The 19,365-nt window shown below is 38.1% G+C and overlaps 2 protein-coding genes and 1 long non-coding RNA gene across 3 annotated transcripts; all 3 read right to left on the bottom strand.

Moving 5' to 3' along the window:
- Positions 1-3,335: 3,335 nt before the first annotated feature.
- Positions 3,336-8,465, bottom strand: LOC119419062 (high-affinity choline transporter 1-like). The gene is made up of 8 exons (XM_037686362.1): positions 8,270-8,465; positions 7,925-8,038; positions 6,272-6,427; positions 6,023-6,171; positions 5,754-5,897; positions 5,465-5,618; positions 4,128-4,345; positions 3,336-4,028 (listed from the first exon to the last, which is right to left on the bottom strand). The coding sequence occupies exons 1-8, from the start codon at positions 8,451-8,453 to the stop codon at positions 3,375-3,377; spliced, it is 1,773 nt and encodes a 590-aa protein (XP_037542290.1). The 5' UTR covers positions 8,454-8,465; the 3' UTR covers positions 3,336-3,374.
- Positions 8,466-12,555: 4,090 nt separating this feature from the next.
- LOC119419063 (claudin-14-like) lies at positions 12,556-14,064 on the bottom strand. The gene is made up of 2 exons (XM_037686363.1): positions 13,831-14,064; positions 12,556-13,112 (listed from the first exon to the last, which is right to left on the bottom strand). The coding sequence occupies exons 1-2, from the start codon at positions 14,062-14,064 to the stop codon at positions 12,600-12,602; spliced, it is 747 nt and encodes a 248-aa protein (XP_037542291.1). The 3' UTR covers positions 12,556-12,599.
- Positions 14,065-14,081: 17 nt separating this feature from the next.
- Positions 14,082-18,270, bottom strand: LOC119419065. The gene is made up of 5 exons (XR_005187238.1): positions 18,065-18,270; positions 17,515-17,562; positions 14,483-14,550; positions 14,212-14,379; positions 14,082-14,093 (listed from the first exon to the last, which is right to left on the bottom strand). It is a non-coding gene; the product is annotated as an uncharacterized LOC119419065 (long non-coding RNA).
- Between the last annotated feature and the right edge of the window lie 1,095 nt (positions 18,271-19,365).

Raw genomic sequence — 19,365 nt, forward strand, 5'->3', positions numbered from 1 at the left:
TAGTAACAGTTAAAACTGCTGTAAGAGATCATGTGAAAAGTAAATACCTGTTTGAATCAGTGGGTTAAACTTCTAGATTTGTGACAATCAGATCAATCACAAGCTCATCATCAGATTTTTAACGTGTGCTCAGCTGATAATAAGAATTACTTGCTTTTTATTATTGTATAACTCAACAAATTCTCAGAACCATCAGTTAAAAAAAAACTGTGCAGCATTAATTAAATGTCCTGAGAGCTCATCCACTGCACGCTTGGATCAATAATGACCGGTAATACGAACACTACCCTGGGAGAAACAATCATTTGTGTTCACTGTGAACCTACTGGCTGGTCAATAAAGTTTTAAGATGAGCGAACGAACCATCAAACACACACAGACACCGATTTCAAAATATCTAAGGACAAGAAGATTGATAAATGTTTTGCACCATCTAAAAGTCTTTTTTTCACTTGTTTTCATATTTTCCAGGCCGATATTAGATTCCATTCATTTATAAAATTCTTACAAAATTATATTTGCATGTGCTTTATTGCAGTGGATGTTTTGTAGTCTGCTGTAAATGTGCATTGATTTCATCTTTCTTATCTTAATATGAAAGGAAACAAAGTCTGCAAATTCAATTTCAGAATGCCCATAAATTAATGGAAACTTAATGATTGTCTGGAAAATAAACAATCTTTTTTTTTTTTTAACATTTCAGCTGCACACATTTTAAGTTGTACCCACACCTTTAATGTCTAATATGGATATTGAAATTATAAATGCTCATTTTTATTTAAGGCGAAGAGGAGCATCAGAATCCAAAAAGAAAGAAACAAAACATATTAAAAGAGATCAAAAATCATCTCTATTTTGGAAAACAACAAAAAAACAAGTTGACTCTTCTTCCAGCTCTTCTCAAGAAGCTCCTAACATAAAAACAAGTTTATTCAAATGAGCAAAATGTGGAAGTCTAATTGCTCCAGACTGTAGCAGGACCTTACATGCACTAACATGCATGCACAACAGGACTGACTGCCATAACACAAATCAAAGAGCTCTGATTACAACACAAAAAATGGGCATCTTTGTTTATTTTAAACCTACAGTTTATTCTAGTGAAAGATAATTATCCAAATGAGCAGAATCATTATGTTTTTAAATATCAGAGAATATATTGTAGAATGGCAGTCAGATATTACCTTTAGAGAGTACAAAATACTTAATAAAACTATGGTACAACTCACTGCACCTTACATTTTTAAAATTATATTCAATAGGGTTGTTGTCTCTTCAGCTGTAGTTGGGCTGCTACCACAGTACCCCAAATTTTGTTTTTCAAGTTGGATTTTGACTCTACGACCACATCCTGGGCTATGCATGCTCCAGAAATAAAGGTTTAAGGGCAGTAAAAGTTCAAACACTTTCTAACTCAAATCAATGTGGAATTTTGACAAATTTTCACATTTGTTTGGTCAGTTTAAGAGGGTGGTAATATTACATTTATATTAATTAAACATCAATTTCTTTATCACTGTGTCAACAAGAGAAAGGAAAAAATGAGGTGAGTAAAGAACGTAAAAAACTTGACTGGTTTTCTACTTCAAACCAATAATGGCAGACTGCTCAACATATCTATTTGTTCAAGATAAATTCTTCAAGTATTATTGCTCTATTTAATAAACTTTCCTTATGCAAACCTCAAATTTAAAGTCTGCCAAAATTTCCAGGACCATTGGCTTTAAACCATGTCGTTTTTAAGCATTCATTTTATAGATGAGAAAAAAAGTGCATCTTCTTTCAAGTTTAGAGTTTTCAAGCATAAATAAAAATGATTTAATCTTTACCAAATCCTAAAATAATAATAAAAATCAACCTCAAGCGTACAAAAACATACAACAAATTCCACTATGTCATTATTATTATCCGCTCTTGCTGCTTCCATAATTAAGTGGACATTATCAATGTGACCACCTCAATAAATGCAGGAGTTTGAGCTATTTGTTGCTTTGGAGCATACAGGTGTGTGTTAACACATTACCAAGATGGAAAGACAACAGCAACTATCTTAGAGAGGCAACTGTTGCTGTCCATCAATCTGTAAAAAGACATTTATCAATCAACTTGGAGTCCACCATTCTACAGTGAAAACAAGATTGATCAGCAGAAAGCATTTCAGACAGTCTTCCCTGGCGTAGATGTCCCAGAAATTTCACCCTGAAAGCATTTCCTATCTAAAAAGAACACGCCAGCACTACTTAGGTTTGCAAAGAGGAAGCTGAATGAACCGTAAGACTGTTAGAACAATGTCTTGTGGGCAGATGAGCTTAAAATAAGTACTTTGCCATAATGCAGTGTCATGTTTGGTAAAAACCAACCGCAGCACATCAACACAAACACCTTATACCAATAGTTGCACGGTGATGAGAGAGTTGAGGACCAAAATAGGTCATGAAGTTACAAGACGATGAGCCTAAACATAGCAGTAAATCTAAAACAGAATGGCTGAAAAGAAAAACAATCAAGGCATTTGCAACAATAAAGTCAATATCCAGACCTCAACCCAACTCATATGATGGGACATCGAGAAAGCTGTGCCGAAACTAATGTCTTTAAACCTCAAGGAAGTAAAGCAAAGTTGCACAGAAGAGTGGGACAGAAATTCTCCACAACCATGTGAGAGACTGAAAGTCATCCAGAAAATGATGACTTCACATTGTTACAGCTAACGATGGTTCCTCAAGCTAATGTATCAGGAAATTAAGTTTTCACACAGAACTTTTTCATTTAGTGTTCATTATCATTTCATACAGAGTGGCATGGTGTGTGTTTTTGCACATGTAAAATTAGACGAATACATTCAGAACTTGGTCAACATCAATTTTTTTTTCTTATGTTCTGATACATAAAAACCCTAAAATTGACAAAGGGGGGAGTTTATTTTTCCATGATTGTATGTGCATGTACAACAACATACATATAGAATAATTAGACAGACACACAATAACAAAGCACTATTGCACTTTTTCTGATGGTCTACTCAAATCCTTGAAGACACCATTTTTTCAATTCTCTGATCACAGTAGCAGCACTAAAATTAAAATGGGTGTAGATTCACAGAGTCATGGTCAGAAAACACAACTACAAGTGTACGTCACCCAGCTGATTTAGAGTCAGTTTGTATTATTATACAGGAAAGAAACGAAAACGAATGAGGCACCATGTCACAGTCATAAAACTAACCTGTGGAGTCACTTGGAAGCCACAGAAGATTTCTGCTGATTTGGCTCACAGTGTGGCAGTAACAAGTTTCCTGAAGAGAGCCGATGCCTCTTTGACCGATCCATTCTTTTCACATTCTTTGTTCAGAGTTGTCTTTGTGCCTTTATTGTCTAGTTTTCACTGTGAAAAGACTCTGGACTTGATTCGCAGTCATCACTGAGGATCTCGGTGTTGGTGAAGGTCCCAGCGATTGATGCACCAAGAGCTTGCTTGACGGGAGCCATCTCTGAAAGAATGATGTTATCGTGGTTGCTCACTAGTGTTGCCTTGTCCATGATCTCCTTGCTATGCTTGGACACCACAGCATCCAGGAAGTCGTACTTGTATGACAGCATACCGCTCTCAAATATGTACTTTGTCATATAAGAGAAGGCCACATTTGCCAAGAAGGATGCCAACATGGACATAGTCTTGAATGGGAATCTCTGCTGGACAAAGTACTCTACGTCACCAGTGAGGTGGTGGATCTTCTCTGCTGTCACCCAGCCAGGGTAATAGATAAACGGGGGGAGTTTCAGGTATGGTTCTCCTCCACCAATGCGTAGCAAAAGACCAAAGACATAGCCTGCCACAGAGCCATAGGTATTGGTGCCTTTGATGAACAACACGCTGAGAAGCTGAGGGAAAATGATTACGTAGACGAGGTCAGAGCTCAGATACCACAGGCCGTACACCGATCCAGTTAACAAAGCCATCGCTGTGGCAAGAGCTCCAAAAACAAAGATGGTGATGCGCATCACCCAAACAATCTCACGATCTGAGGCCTGGAGGAGGAAAATAAATGGATTACATAATGAAGACAGAAGCAGAATGAACTGTTGATGCTCTCTTCAACTGCGTGCTGATAACGCTGCGTCTCTTACCGACTGCCGGAAAGCGAGCTGATAAATGTTTCTGGCAAACATGGAGCTGGCAGACAGTATGGATGAGTCTGCTGACGACATGACAGCAGCCGACACTGCTCCCAGACCGAAGAAGGAGATGTAGGGAGGGCATAGGTGCTGAAGCACAATTGGGAGGATCATGTCTGACTCATCCTTATCCTTTGGAGGGAGAGAACCATACGTAGTTTGGTTCCAGTCTGGTAAAGAAATTAAGAAATTCAGAAATGACATTGTGTAATCAGTACTGTCCAAAGTGTTTGAACTGATCTAGCACTGCCTACAATAATTAAAGCTGATTGTACTTGGCACAATGTGTTCTTGGCTAAACTGCATAAATCTGAATTCTGCATTTACAGTTTTAGTTCTAATCCTTTTAGCTCTTAAGACAAAAAAGTTTCACTTTTTTAATGTGGCTGCCTGTGGAGACATGGCTTTTAGTTGCATAAAAAACAAAGGGACTTTGTGTTGTTTGTGGGTGGGAATACAATACAGATTATCAATACAATTCTCTTCTGTTAATTAAAAAAATGGAAAAAACAAAATAAATAAGAGTGCTAAAATATTAAAGGTCCAGCATTCCTTAAAGGAATGAATCTCACCCTTTAACTTTGAGAGTATTTAATCTCTGTAGACATGTAGGACTGCAAATCTTCTCAAATTGACCTGTTTCCTAATCCTTCCTATGAACAATAAGGAGATCATTTGTTTCCCTAATATCACTAATAGCAAAACTTGTTCTTTGGCAAACCTTTCCTTTTTATACAATTTCTCCATATTCTTTCTTTTCCAGAGGTGCACACAATCATTTACCTTCCCTAGATACTCATAAGCCACGGTTGATTACTGATGTTTATGTATAAAAATCACAGCAGAAGAGCCAGATTAATTAGCTTTTCTTCAGATGCAATATTCACTGAAATGGTCTGATGGCTCTCTTCTCTGGGTATCATCACAGCATCCATCTGCTGTTTACTCTCCAGATATTTTATGAACCTACTTTTAAATATAAAAAAAGAAAGAAAAAAGCTGCTGGGATTTAAACAGGCAAAAAAGGAGTTGTGCTGTCTTTGATCACATCTTCCTGCTTAAATAAAGGATCAGATTCCTGGATGTTTTGATCGTCTTATGATGTTTTATTAACTGTCTGTGTATCGGTACATCATTCATGGATTTGCTTTAAAAAAATTGCAGATTTAAAAACACAAAAATGTATTTACAATGACCCAACACAGTGCATCATTTTGTAACTATTGCCCATTCAGCCCTCTTTTCTTCTCATTTCAAACATGTTGACAATGTGTGTGTTGCGTATTTACCCGTTGAAGCTCCAATGGCTCCTATCAGGACCGAGGGGACGGCCATGACCAAGCAGCCGAAGGCAGCCAGGAAGGAGAGAACCTGAGCGTAGGTAGCTGAAGAGGCAGAAAGAACCCGTTGAAAATAGACCTGCCAGGGAATCCCCCCCAACATCTAGAAACAGAAACATCAAAGTAAATACAAACTCGGAACCAACTAATTCATCAGTCTAAATAAAATAAAATAAAATAACACTTCTTGGACTACATCAATATTCAAATTGTTTTTTCATAATAAGATCATGCTTACCAGCAAAAAGAAGTTGTCTGCCCAGAGCCATTTGTCGTTAGGCTCGATCTTACCCAGCCAGGGTGACTGATAGATCGCTTCCTTGGCTGAAACACTGATGTCTGACACGGCAGGATTGGAAAGAGCAAAAGGCACACTGATCCACTATGAAGAGAAAACATCAGAATGTAATCATTATGCCAATTTGATATTTGTCTTTTTCGCTCCAACATGGTTCATAATTTGACAGCTTTTGTCAGCTAAATATCACTTGGATTAAGTTTACGCACCAAGCCCACAAAGATGCAGAACAGCTGGACCACATCTGTGTAAGCAACGGAATAAAGTCCTCCGACGAGAGTGTAAAAAATGGCTATAAGTGCGGAGATCACCACAGACATGTTGATGTTGATGTCCACTATCACGCTGAGTGTAGCACCTGAGTAAAAAAAAAAAGCACTTAAATCTGTGAAACATCTGATTTATTGAAAAGCAGCTATAAGCATATAAGGTGCTGGTCCCAGTCGATGGTTGCCTACCTAAGGCAGACAAAATGGCTGCAGACCAGAAGATTTCTCCCATGAGTGCCGGGATGAAGAGCAGCCCCCCCATCCTTTTCCCATACAGCTGCTGGAAGGGATCCAGCATGGTGACGTAGCCACGAGACCGCATGGGTTTGGCAAAGAAAAAGCCACCTGAGGCAAGTCAGACACAGTTTGTTGAAACCCAAACAAACACATCTTCCATTTTGACAAACTAGATCACAAAATATGAGCAACAGGAAAAAAAAGGGGGGGCTACCTTGTGGCTGAAAGATTACATAAAGGGAACATACGTATATTGAGCAAAGTGATACCATAGAAAGAAAGATGCGGTTCAAAGTTTTATCAGCAGACATGCCACCATACGGTGGGGCTGTGGACTGTGCAGCAAACATGTCATAAAACAACATCTAATTTTAATACCTGTGGCACAAACATTTATAGAACCTGGTTAGATACCAGGGGTTATCAATAATGAAACAAAATACTGACGGCTAAGACATTATTTTTGTGGTTTGGTGTGGTAAACGAAGACAAGGTCTACATTATAATGACTAAATATCATCTTGTACATACAGTTGATGTCAAAAATATGCCTCTTTCTTGAAAATGTTCTAGAAATATGCTTGGAAAAACAATGAATTTTCCACACTTTGTGTTCAAATGTACTTATTCAGACCTGAAAAATAAACTGAGAACTCTATACCTTTCCAGACATTTTAAGACTGTAGAAACACTAAATAAAACAGATACACACTGCTGGTCTGTATGTAAACCATAGAGCCCATTATAAAGGGTGTGGCTGCATGTGTTTCTGTCACTGCTTTATCATATGTCAAGTATATTCTATCATTCTATCAATCATCCAGTTCTGGCCTCCCTGCAGTGGCTTCAGGTTCACGTTCAAATTCATTTCAAAATCCTTTAAATCTCTGGACAGTTCTGCCCTCTCTTATCTTGCTGATCTGCTGCAGCCATATGTCCCACAACACTCTGAGGTCAGCAGATCAGATGTTTCCATTGGTTCCAGGAACCTGTCTTAATCTCAGAGGTGACAGGGCCTTCTCTGTTGCAGGTCCAATACTGTGGAATGAGTTACCACTACATGTCAGGCAGGTTCCCTCTCTAACTGTTTTTAAGTCTCGCTTAAAAACCCACTTTTATTCCCTGGCTTTTGACTGTGATTTGTTTTTAACCTGTCTGTATTTTATAATGTTAGTCATCTTTTTTCCATTTGGATCTATGTTTTTATTCTGTGTCCTTTGCTTGTTTGTTTTTGCTGTACAGCACTTTGGTTGGCCTTGTTGCTGTTTTAAGTGCTTTATAAATAAAGTGGTATTTAAATAGATACAAAAACTTGCACTGAACGACCTTAAATTGATTTTAGATGCTGCTCAAAGCTGTGAATTTCACAGTTTTCAGCTTTTTATAATTCTTATTTGGTGTAACAATTGAAACAAAGAAGTACCCAAGCAACCACTGCAATCCAATTTTATTTTTCAATCAACCTTTATTTATACAGGTTAATCCCGTTGGGTCTCGGGGACTCATTTACAAGAGAGATCTAAATATAAAGTCATGAATATAAAGTCTAGTTTAATAAAAAATAATAATGTGTGCATCTGAACAAAGATAAGAAGAGATTCCCACCTACAACCAGGCTGAGAGCGTAACCAAAGGGTGCCTGTGCCCAGGCCAGGCCGTAGTCTGGCAAGTAAACATACTCTGCAGTGCCGTTGATGTAGCCCCCACCTACCCAGGTGGCTGACAACATGAAAAGAGAAAGAAAAAGTATACCTTTAAAGACAAACCTGCTTTAAAAAGCATAAGACTTTCAAAATCCAGTTGGTTTATTGCAGAAAGCAATAAACAGTGTCCGTGGCTACAGTGTGTAAAATACTGAGAGAAATTCATGTTTATAAATAGTAAAGGCATTGAAATTGGTCTGTAGGACCATTAGTGAATAGAAACCGTATGGCTAGTCCTTAACCTCACCTGTCATGGTGAACCCCCCAACAAACAATCCGATGTCCCTGCCCCCGACCATGATACTCTCGCTCCGCTCCCCACCATCACCAACTCCGGAGTTCTTGTTCTTCCACGCCGCCCAGATCCCGACAAACAGAATCAAGACATAAAAGAGCACGATGGCCACAAGACCCTCAACGTGGATCGTCATCCTGCGCTTCGTGTCGGCTTCACGCCGAGTTCAGGTGCTGCTGGTGCTGCTGGAGGTGAACTGGAAACTCATGGAGAAAACTGAAAGGAAACAGGGAGAAAACCTGAGACTTTAGTTAAAAATCAACAGTCATGAACACCTCATCTTTACTTCAAGAAGTCAAAAATCAAAGGCAAACTGGTGAATTCAAAAATAAAACTTTGGTGAATTGATTTAAGACAAACAACTTAGTTTAAATGTAATAAATATGTTGTTTATCTCAATTACTGAGTCAGAGAGTCAGAGTTTTTTTATTGTCATTCGCAGACGAGATTGTGTACACAGGGTCCCAGTTACATCCAAAAATAAAATGTAAAAGAAAAACAGTAATAAGATCTAAGATATGAACTAAGAAAAACATAAACTACAATTACGCTAAGCACTAATAGAAAACAATTAAAACAATACACTAAACAGCAGCACAAACAGTAGTCTATGTGAGCAGATGAGCACGAACCTACACAGTAACATGAATTGAATTGAACATGAATAAATTGAGTGACCACACCTACATATCTAATTACTGGTTTCCACACAGTTAAATAAATTCAAACATGTTTTTTATGCTTTAATGTCAGTTTCAGACTTCCCTGATTATCAAAATTGGCACATAAAACCACAGAGTAGACAAACAAGTACGCACTTTTAATGCAATCTTATTTTAATCACATTTCAGATTGAAAAAAATGTCTGCAATTATAAAACTGAAATCATAAATATTGTATTCAGTTAGAATAAAAAGTCTAAAACAAATGAAAACGGGCTAAATAGAAAATTGCGCATTTCTCCTCGTTAAGTTGCAAAATATGAACTTGGAGTGGAAAAGAAATAATGTATCCATTTGACACATGCAGTTTGTAGAGGAACAGTCCTTTCTCATGTGTGAATCAATGTCAGGAAGAATAAAATACTTAATGTTGTCGAATGTTTAACTGAAATCATGTTCTGTAAAGCTTTCAGTGCATTTTACGCGCGTCGTGCCATTTTCTCCTCCACAGTCTGGTGCTAATTTATCAGCAAATTCCCACATGACTCTAAAAATCCATTTATATATTTTATAGTCCAACACCTTGAGAACAATTCGGAAAAATATTCGTGCTTTTTTGGAAATGCGCAAAACTCTATTTTGGCTTTCCAAACTGCGCGCAAAACCCGTCCAAGTCATCCGAGAGCGTCCGGAGGTTTATGTCTGAGGTGCCGCTTCCAAACCCGACTTTTCAGCTTTCTGCTGACTCTGGAGCTCCAAGAAGCCTATGCTTTATTGATCTCACTTTAAATCATCTGTCACTGTGGGCTCCTCAGCGCGCCACGACTTAAAACAAACAAACAAACAAACAAACAAACAAACAGATACTTACCTTTCCTGTGAAGATAAATATCACAGGAGCAGAATTAAACAAACATAAAAAGTGTCCCCGTAAAATATGAATGTACCACCGGCCAATGTAATCATCCAGGATGAGCAAAACCAAATGATGCTGAACCCCCAGTTGCTGCTGGTCGGTCAGACTCGGAGAGGAGCGGAGCCAGTAGGCTGGAGGAGGGTGGAGGTGGGTGTGATGAATGGGAGTGGTGGCTTTATTGGGTGATGTCAGGGTGGCTATAGAAGCTGGACGAATCTTCCAGGGTAGGACGAAAATAGCCCCTAATAAACAGTGGCGTGACGCACGGAGCAGCTTTCCAACACTGGACGCCAGGTTTTTGCCAGGTTTCATTTCAATCCAGATTGACGATGTTGCGCAGGTCTCCGCGCGCCCCGTGGTGAAGGCGCCGTCATTTTACAGCGCTCAGTTGACAGAGGGGATGTTGAAGATGTTTGGCACACGGTGATTTTTACACTTCACGGCGTCCAAGAGCAACACTTTGCCCCTTAGTTTCGTGGATTTATGCGTAAAAGTTGATGAGGAAGCAGCAGCGCATGGTGCGTAAAGATGCTTGGATAAAGAGCAGCCAAGTCATTCTTTGTTATTCTTTACATATTTTACCAACTATTTAATAAAATGAACCTCCAAATGGACAAATTCGACCATAAATAACAACAGATCAATTGTAACATTCTTAACCACTCCACTAAAAAGTTTTTTTTCTTCTCTTAGATATAGAAACATCAAAAATGTTCGCAAAATATCTTACTGAAATTCAAATGTTGAAAAACAAATAAAAACATAGGGTTCCTAAAATGCATTAAAAATAAAACATTTATGAAAACAAAAAACAAAAAAAAAACATTTTACACATTGGGAATGAACCAAAACTTTAAAAAGAGAGAAAAATGCTATTGTTATGCGGAAGATGAACTTATTTCTTTTAGTTGAAACTTATCAGAGCTGCATCAAGTATTCAGATATAAAATGAACATCTTTAAACACAAAGGTTTTCTTTACTGAATTTTTCCACCCCTTTTGACCTAACATAATGTTTACTTTGGTAAAGATGGAAGAAAACAATTTTTCTATTGTCATGCCTTAAATTTTACACATTACTCATTTTCTAATTCTAATCTAATCTAATCTAATCTAATCTAATCTAATCTAATCTAATCTAATCACGATGAGTTATTTTAAGAAGTATACTTTTTTATTGAAACAATTATTTTGCTGTTCGGTGTTTGCTCATAATATTAATTTTCTCCTCTACGTATAAAGGATTCACCTGACAGGTAGAAATAAAGAACTTGCGTCTGTCCTTTCGTTTGTTCTGACAGGCTGCCAGACTGGGGGCACCGCTAATTGGAGGGTCATGCGCAAATAGGCTTCAGAAATATTTTCTCTGTGTTACAAAAGTAGTTAGGCTGGTAGACAGTTGTAAATTCAACAGTGGTGAATTTTCCAAAAGGAAATAATAGAAAAAGCTTTGAAAAAATAAAAAAGATGCCAGAAGATGCAGTCTTAATAAACAGTTTTTAACCAACAGCTTCAGACTGTCAACAGGTCTTTGTTGCCATATAGTGCAGGGGTGTCAAACTCAGTTACAAAAAAGGAACAAAATTAAAACTTGGTCCAAGCCAGGGGTCAATTTCAATCTATACATTAGCTCATGTCTGATACCCAACATCTTTTCTTGGATGCAGCTTCATCAACAAAAATTTAATCAATCGCCTTTGACATTCTGTGTTTCTCTTTCCACATCAAAATCAAAGATCACTAAAAATCAGACAAAGAAGTCTGCACTAAATTAAGTATCAGTTTTTAGTCTAAATGATATATAAATATGTTGCATTTAAAATATCATCTTGTGGGGCCGGATAAAATGCTGACCAGGGTCGGATTTGGCCCACAGTCCAAGCGTTTGACACATGGGATCTAGTGGGTTTGTTCAAGCTTAAAGGCTTTCAGAAAACGAATCAGCAGAAAATTATTCTTAAAATTAAATCAAATGTTTTTTTCGTTGTTGTTTGTAAACATCAGAAGAAAAAAAATAAAGGCCTGCCTCCCATCATATCAGTGTTTTAAACTGAGATTTCTTGTAAATGACTGAACTTTGTCTCATGAGATGCATTAGCTTTCAGGGTATGTGTTGAGGATGACTCTCAGCTACTTCTACACCTTCTTTGTTACATTTGTGCATTTGCTAAGGTAGATTAGCTGTGGTGGCCATCTTGAATGGGGTTGACTCCAAATGTTTATAGATGTAAACCTTGATTACTTTTGGAGAGTTTTGTTAAAATCCATCAAGTCTGGACAAGTATAATCTGGATTTACACAATGAAAAGGAGCTAAAGACACAAACATTTTCTATTAATTTATTTAAAAATAACTTAAATGTTTGTTTTTCCTGAGAGTTAATCCAAATCAGAAAAGCCATAGTAAAAGGTGACACCAGTTACTCCTCTGTTATTGAGACTTTAGCAGCAGTCAATTTAGTTTTACTGTGACATACTGCCACCTCCTGGTCATTTATATGCATTACAACAGTTTCGGATTATTCTCTCACAGTTTATACTCCAGTTAGCCTCTCACTGGTGACATTTGAATTTTGGTCAGTATGTGGTGATGTACAACTTGTTTTATAGGTTTAAATCAAATATATGCAAACATTATTCTGTAAAGTGCTCAATGGGATGTTCTGGTTTGTGGATTCAGTTGATGTGTTAGTGTTTCTGCAAGTTCAAACATAGTTATTGAGTCTGTATCCGCCGCTTGAAAGGGAGAGAAGTGATGGTGTATGATTGTCCTTCAGGACCTGGGGGGGTTCGTACAGAGGAGCAGGGGGATAAGGGGTGTTAGAGACAGGAGGAAGACGAGGTGATGATGGTGGACTCATCCTCAGATGAACAGGGTTCTGCCTTCCTCCGTCTCTGCTGCTCCAGCAGAGCACCAGACCCCCCATCAGGCTGAGGCAGGCCGAGGCGAAGCCGAGATACACGGCCAGTCCGATCTCGTACCTCATCCCAGTGGGAAAGAAGGGGTCGTAAAAATCCATGACAACGTCGTTGGTGGTCCAGGACACGGTGATAAGGCAGAGGAGGCCAGCGCAGAGAAAACCAGTCCCCCCACTAAGCGCCAGGGCAGATTTGATCGTAGAACCTCGAGCGAAGCGGGTGCACTTCATCCCCATCGCAGCGACCACAGACGTGAGGACTGAGGTGACACAGGAGAGCACCATGAGAGCACGGGCGGCCTAAAGAACAGCAACACAGTTCAGTTCAAAATTAATAAATATAAACTTTGTTCTGTAGCTGGGGGGGGGGGGGGGGGGTGTGACAGGATGGAGGTAACAATTTTTTTCTTTGAATAATTTATTTTTAAAATCATTAAAAAATAAAAAAATAAAAAAAAACAGGCAGGTAAGTTATGAAATGTGAGCACTTAATGTAATAAAATGCAGCTTTGATCATTTTGATTTACATTTTTTAAAGAAACATTTAATTTATTTAAAATTGTTTCACATTTATAGTTTGAATTCTAATGCACTCTATAAAAATACAAAAAACAAAAGTGATAAACTCTGGTGTGCAAAAGTCTTAAGCCTTATTTCTTCATATTCTGCTTCCGAGCATGCGTTCCACGGTAAAAGCAGTTTCAGCTTTTTTTGTAACTTTTTGCTGCTTTTAGCAACATTTTTGTTACATTTCATCTTTATCTAGCCGTTTGATACAATTAGTGTTTAGCTAGTGTTTTGGTCATTTTAGCTTTTAGCTGAAGTTCTGGTTAATGACAAATTTCAGCAGTCATTCAGCACTTAGTACATTTGCAGATAAAGAAATTAGTTTTTGTTAGTCATTTTAATCAATAAGAACCATTGATCAAAATGAATAGCAGGATATTTTCTTCTTTTTGTTTCTTCTTGAGATGATGCAAGCTGCCTTAGGTGAACCTTTCACAGAGTGCCGCCGTACCTGCAGGTCAGGTGGGAGTGCCAGCTGAGATCTGTACAGCTCACACTGGTAAATGCCCGTGCTGTGCCACACACACTCCATCCACAGGCCTCTCATGCTGGCGGTGGCTGTGATGATGTTGGAGCTCACAAAGGCCGTGATGCGCCAGTGGGGGAGCAGGGTTGCCAGTACAGTTCCTGCAAAACCCCCCAGTCCGAGGAAGAAGCCGAGCAGCTGAAGCACCATGCTGGCCATGGTTTGGCTCACTTAGATAGACGCTCAAACTGCAAAATAAGACCTTAGAATTAGCCAGAGGGAGATGTTCACACTAAAACAATTCTTTATTACTGTTTTTTAAGATGTATGGATTCAGAGATTTCATCAAAACGTGTGAAAAATTACCATAAACTACTTCAAATCCATGCAGAAATCCCTACTTGAAAATAAGACACTTTCTGTTGCAGAAGCTGAAACTTGTCTGGATCATTCCTCTTATCATCCCCAGCAGCGCAGCATATTCCACCGAGCTTACATCCAGTCACGGCGCCTGAGCCATTCCTCGAGTATCTCCTGAGTGTGGGTGGAAATAGAAACGTTCAGAGCAGCGGCGGTGGTCTCTAATGAGTGGCAGGTGACTGCATGTGTGACTAATGAGAGCGGTGTTTGGCTTCACCTGCTGAACGCTCTCCTCTGGTGGGCAAACGGCAGCAGGCGATTTGTTAAGCTCTTCACCACCCCTCACTAAAGAAGAGAAAGAAGAAATTAAACATTTACAGAAACCACCTGAGCTGAGAGCACAGATACAATCTACTAACTTTAATTGTTTATTTTCAGCTGTTTCAAAGTGAGGCACAGATTGATGAACTTCTGGCCCAAACTGTGACAAGAAGTGTCAGCTTCAGAAGCCAAAACACTCATTTATGCATGTAAACATATACACAAACAAATGTAAATCACAAAACTCGTAGCTTTAGGCTTCAATACTATCTTCCTCTAACACTCAACTGTTGTTCATTACTGTGTTACACAAGTGACACCTATCACCGAAGGGGCAATATTGTTTTTGCTTGTGTCTGATTATGAGCCGGTTTGCAAAATAGCTCAAATTTTAATTAGAGAAATTGCATTTCCTGTGAAAATGCAGTGTAATTGCTTATCGCAGAAGAACTTGCTGAAAATCAGCTGACATTTTTTAAATGTAGCTGAAATGGAAGAACAAGCCTAAGTTAGCAGAAGAAAGCAGAAAGAACACATTTGCTGAATTAAGTTTAAATAAGCAAAAATTAGCAAAAAATAGGAAATTAGTTAAAAAGGCTGAAATTAGAATTTTTTTTTGCTGAAAAGTAGCTGAAAGGAAAAATGAAGCTTAACCAGAAGGAAGTGGAAAGAGCTGAAATTAGTTAAAAATGTGAAATTTGTTGAACAAGCTAAAATTTGCATAAAAAGAGCTAAATAGTTGCTGAAAGAGCAGAAAAAGATGAGCTTAGCAGAAAAAACCCTGAAAGGAGCATAAGAAGCTGAAATTAGCAGATATAAATTAATTAGGCTGAAAGTAGCAGAAATTAACATTAAAAACTTGAATTTATCTGAAAACAGCTAAAATGAGCTAAAAATGTTAAAATGGTAGCTGAAAAGGTAGAACAATTAGCATAAGAAAGCAGAAAGAACACGGGTTTGCCCAGTTAGGCTGAAAGAAGCAGAAATGATCACAAAACATTGGAAATTATCTGAAAAACAAACAAAAAAAGCAATAAAAAACAGCTGAAATAGCTAAAAAAAAAAGGCAGAAAGAAGCTTAAATTAGTAGAAGGAAGTGGAGAGAGACCAATTTTTCTGATTTAGGCAAAAATAAGTTGAAATGAGTACAAAAAATGGGGAATTAGCTGAAAAAGAAAAAAATAGCATAAAACAGCATAGCTGAAATAGCAGGAAGAGTTGTAACTTGCAAAAATAATCTGAAAGGAACATAACAAGCTGAAATTAGTAGAAAGCAGTTAGAAGAAGCACAAAAATGTTGTAGTTAGCAGAATCTGAAATCAGAATCAGATCTGAAAGGAGCACAAGACAGCTAAAAAAAACCAGCTGAAAGCAGCTGAAAAAAGATTAAATTTGCAGAAGGATGCTGAAAGAAGCTGAATCAGAACAAAATGTAAAAGGAGCAGTAAAATGTTGTAAACATATCTAAAGATATGAAGAATGTAAAATGAGCTCAATTCATTTTCTATGAAAAAAAAAAAGTGTCAGAAAAGGCAAAAAAAATTCAAAAAGCTAAAGTTGCACCAGTACCAAAGTCATAGCACCCTTTTCCTGAATGAGCTGAACGTTTCGATTATAATTTGTTGAAATAGCACAAAAATTGTGGAACGAGAAAGATGCTGGAAAATATATGGAAGAAAACTAGATCTCAATAGTGTGACTGCTTCATAAACATTCACACAATAAAACTGTCTGAAAGTAATCAGTGCTTGTTCATGCACAGCCTGATAAAAGATGCACAGCCAGCTGACCTTTCAAAGCTCAAAAAATGTCTGAAACTCAGCCACTTTTACAGATATTAAAGTAACATTTGGTGTGGTAGTAGCTGAGGCCGATCCCCAACACATATTTCAAGTGCTAACAGATTGCACTATACTTTAAAAAAATGCCATTAACTATTTGGAGTCAACTTTTTCTGTCTATTTGCAAAATCGGTCAAGAAGCACTGGACAGAGTCTTTAACTTATGGAGCAAACCCAATTCAAGATGGCCACCACAGCTAACCCACAACAGGAAACACTTAAAGGCTTAATAAACATAATATGTTTTACAGATGCTGAGATCAAATTGGATGTGATAGAAGCTGAGAGTCATTTCCAAATGATGCATGATATTGATGTCACTTTTAAAATCTGACTAAAAACCTTCAAATCATTTTGCAACCGACTAAAACGGGCAGGAACGGCAGCGAGTGACACGCATTCCTTCAAGGAATCGTAGGCTTTTAACGTCCCATGCTCGACACAAACAATGTAAACAACGAGTCGGCTATTTTGAGCTTCAGAGGCCAAACTGCACCACAGCAAAATGATTGTCCCGACTTCCTGAGAGAACAGAGGCCGCTTGTTGACCGCGGTTATTGTCCAGTGTTTAGACCTGGCACTGCGTGGGCCTCAGCACATTTCAGGAATACAAGCCTCATTGTGCAAACCTAATGATTGACTGCACTGAAGGGATGCACAAGCATAGGAACAAAAGCAAAGTTAGACCTTTTCTTGAATACAACCAAATTGTGCGCTGTCAGAGAGATTTCGGTCAAGGGTTATGAATGTTTTATTGTGTGGCTGAGATGTCCGAGAACATTTTCCCCTCCTGCCTTGAGAACCAACAACCTCTTAGCTCAACCTGGAGGCCGACTCGTCGACGACCATCATGTCTGTGCAGCTGACTGCAGCTCACAGGACGAGGGTACGCCCACTGAACGCCGCTGCTGTAGAAAACTCTGTAGATGACAATGTTCTCGTATCCATGTGTGCACCCTGTCCTGAACGCAGTTTAAACAAGTAAAATGCCAGTTAAAAATCTTTACCTGTCGAGGGTGGTTCTTTTGCGTAAACAACGCTGACATTTCTCCAACATACCGACACTTGTAAAATAAATTAAACAAGAAATTTCTGCAACTTGAAGCAGTTTGGAAGTGCCATATCTCTTCCTATAGTTCATACTCACCAGCTTAGTGCAGGTGTCCAGATACTATAACCATCCTGGGATACAGATCTGGAGAAGTTTCAAACAAATGGGACAGCTGTCACCAACTCCACACTGTCTTAGAAAAACAAAATTTAAAAAACGCAACCCTGTCAGCTTTGCAGCAGCACAGTTTTAGCTCCCACCCTCCAGATCGTTGGGATTAGTCAGTGCCAGCGGCATCTTGTAAGAGATGGCATCAGAGACAGTCCTGCTGCCGGCTCGTCGCTCCAAACAGATAAACAGAACCGGTGTCAAATGTGGCGCTGGCGGGGGGCGAGCGGTGTTGTTAAGCAGAGCCAGACAGAGGAGACATTGTCCTCACTTTTTTTTTGTGTGTTTTTACCTCTGGAATCAGTGCTACATCATCAGATGTGTTCATGAGACAAAGGAAGATAAAAAGAATCAATTGAAATGTAATTTAGACAATAAACAACAAATAACCAGCCTGTGGAAACTGGTTTGTTAACCCAAATTATGACCTTTTAAACAGTAAATCAGAAAACTGTGCCTGGTAATTACACTACTGTACCAGAAGAAGTCACTTGGAGTGCATTTTCCTTTAGATGTCCAACTTCTTTCTGCAGCTCGTCCTTCTTTCTTCGTCTGTGTCCTGATAGAACACCGTGACATCCTGTTGGTACACACAAGATGATTTTCCCTGCCTACCTCCCCCGGGTACCTCAGTATTCAGCTATCTGTGAGAGTTCTGTGGTGAAGGGATCATCCTCTCTAAGGACTGCCCTGAGGGAGACACTGTCTGAATGTGGAACACCTAATAGTCTTAGTTAAGCAGAATAATCCTGTGATTAGCAGCTGAGCATATAGTTGGTTCGCTGCACACAGTGCTGGAGAGTAAAAAAAAAAGGTGATAAAGTGTGTAGTACATCTTTTATGACTGCTTTTTTCTGTGTTAAATACAACTTGCTAAATGTTACGTGCAGATATTGGGCCTGTAGTGATGAAATGCAAACTTGCATAAAAAGGCATTGCACATCTGCACGTGTTTCTGGTAATTTTGTCCTAACCCCAAAAGAAGAGAATAAAATAAGAGAAAGTTATTGAAAAGCAAAATGAATTAGAAAAGAACACATTCTATTAAAGTGAGTCATTACAAAAAGTATTTTGAATTTGCTTCAGTATATTTGCAATTAATATTAGTGCAAAGTGCTACACATGGTCATTCCTAAACCTGCATTTTAGCACAATTCTGCTCCTTTTTATTTTACAATATCAGCATTACACACCAGAAACAACAACATGAGGTTTTCATGTCGCTCAACTTACAAAGTAAATAAGCTCCATGTCATTCTTGTCTTTTCTGTAATATTTTGAATATTTAAAAGTAAAGTGTAATTATTAAAACCCAATTTTGACAAATTACAAGATGCACATCAAAAATATGACATAAAATATTAAAAAAAAGACTTAGCATCCCATAACAATGAAATGTCACACACAAAAAACACCTCAAAAACATATGCTAAGTAATTATGAAACACTATTCCATATTTTGGAGATTCTAATTACTATATTATACTCATGAGCTGTTTTAATAATATATCATATTTATGAATTTGCATCTCATACTGTTGAAATAGTATCTCAAAATAATGCCTTCTGCTGTCTCATATGCATGATTTAGCCTCCCATAATTACGACATATAATTCTGAAATGCTAAGCCATCATTTCTGGTTATATGCCAAGTCATATTTAAGATACTAAGTTATGATTATGAAATGCTAGGTCAAATTTTGAATCACAAAATCATGAATAGGAAATTTTAAGCAATATTTTTAAATTTATGTTTTGATGAGATGCAAAGTCACACA

Source organism: Nematolebias whitei, chromosome 13 (genome assembly GCF_014905685.2).
Source record: "Nematolebias whitei isolate Nwh7 chromosome 13, NemWhi1, whole genome shotgun sequence".
NCBI classification, from domain to species: Eukaryota; Metazoa; Chordata; class Actinopteri; order Cyprinodontiformes; family Rivulidae; genus Nematolebias; species Nematolebias whitei.

Coding starts and splice junctions, on each gene's coding strand:
- LOC119419062 (XM_037686362.1), bottom strand. CDS start 8,453: ATGACGATCCACGTTGAGGGTCTTGTGGCCATCGTGCTCTTTTATGTC. Junction 5,898..6,022: donor TCTGCATCTTTGTGGGCTTG/GTGCGTAAACTT, acceptor TTCTCTTCATAG/TGGATCAGTGTGCCTTTTGC. Junction 4,029..4,127: donor AGCTCGCTTTCCGGCAGTCG/GTAAGAGACGCA, acceptor TTCCTCCTCCAG/GCCTCAGATCGTGAGATTGT.
- LOC119419063 (XM_037686363.1), bottom strand. CDS start 14,064: ATGGCCAGCATGGTGCTTCAGCTGCTCGGCTTCTTCCTCGGACTGGGG. Junction 13,113..13,830: donor CACTCCCACCTGACCTGCAG/GTACGGCGGCAC, acceptor GCTGTTCTTTAG/GCCGCCCGTGCTCTCATGGT.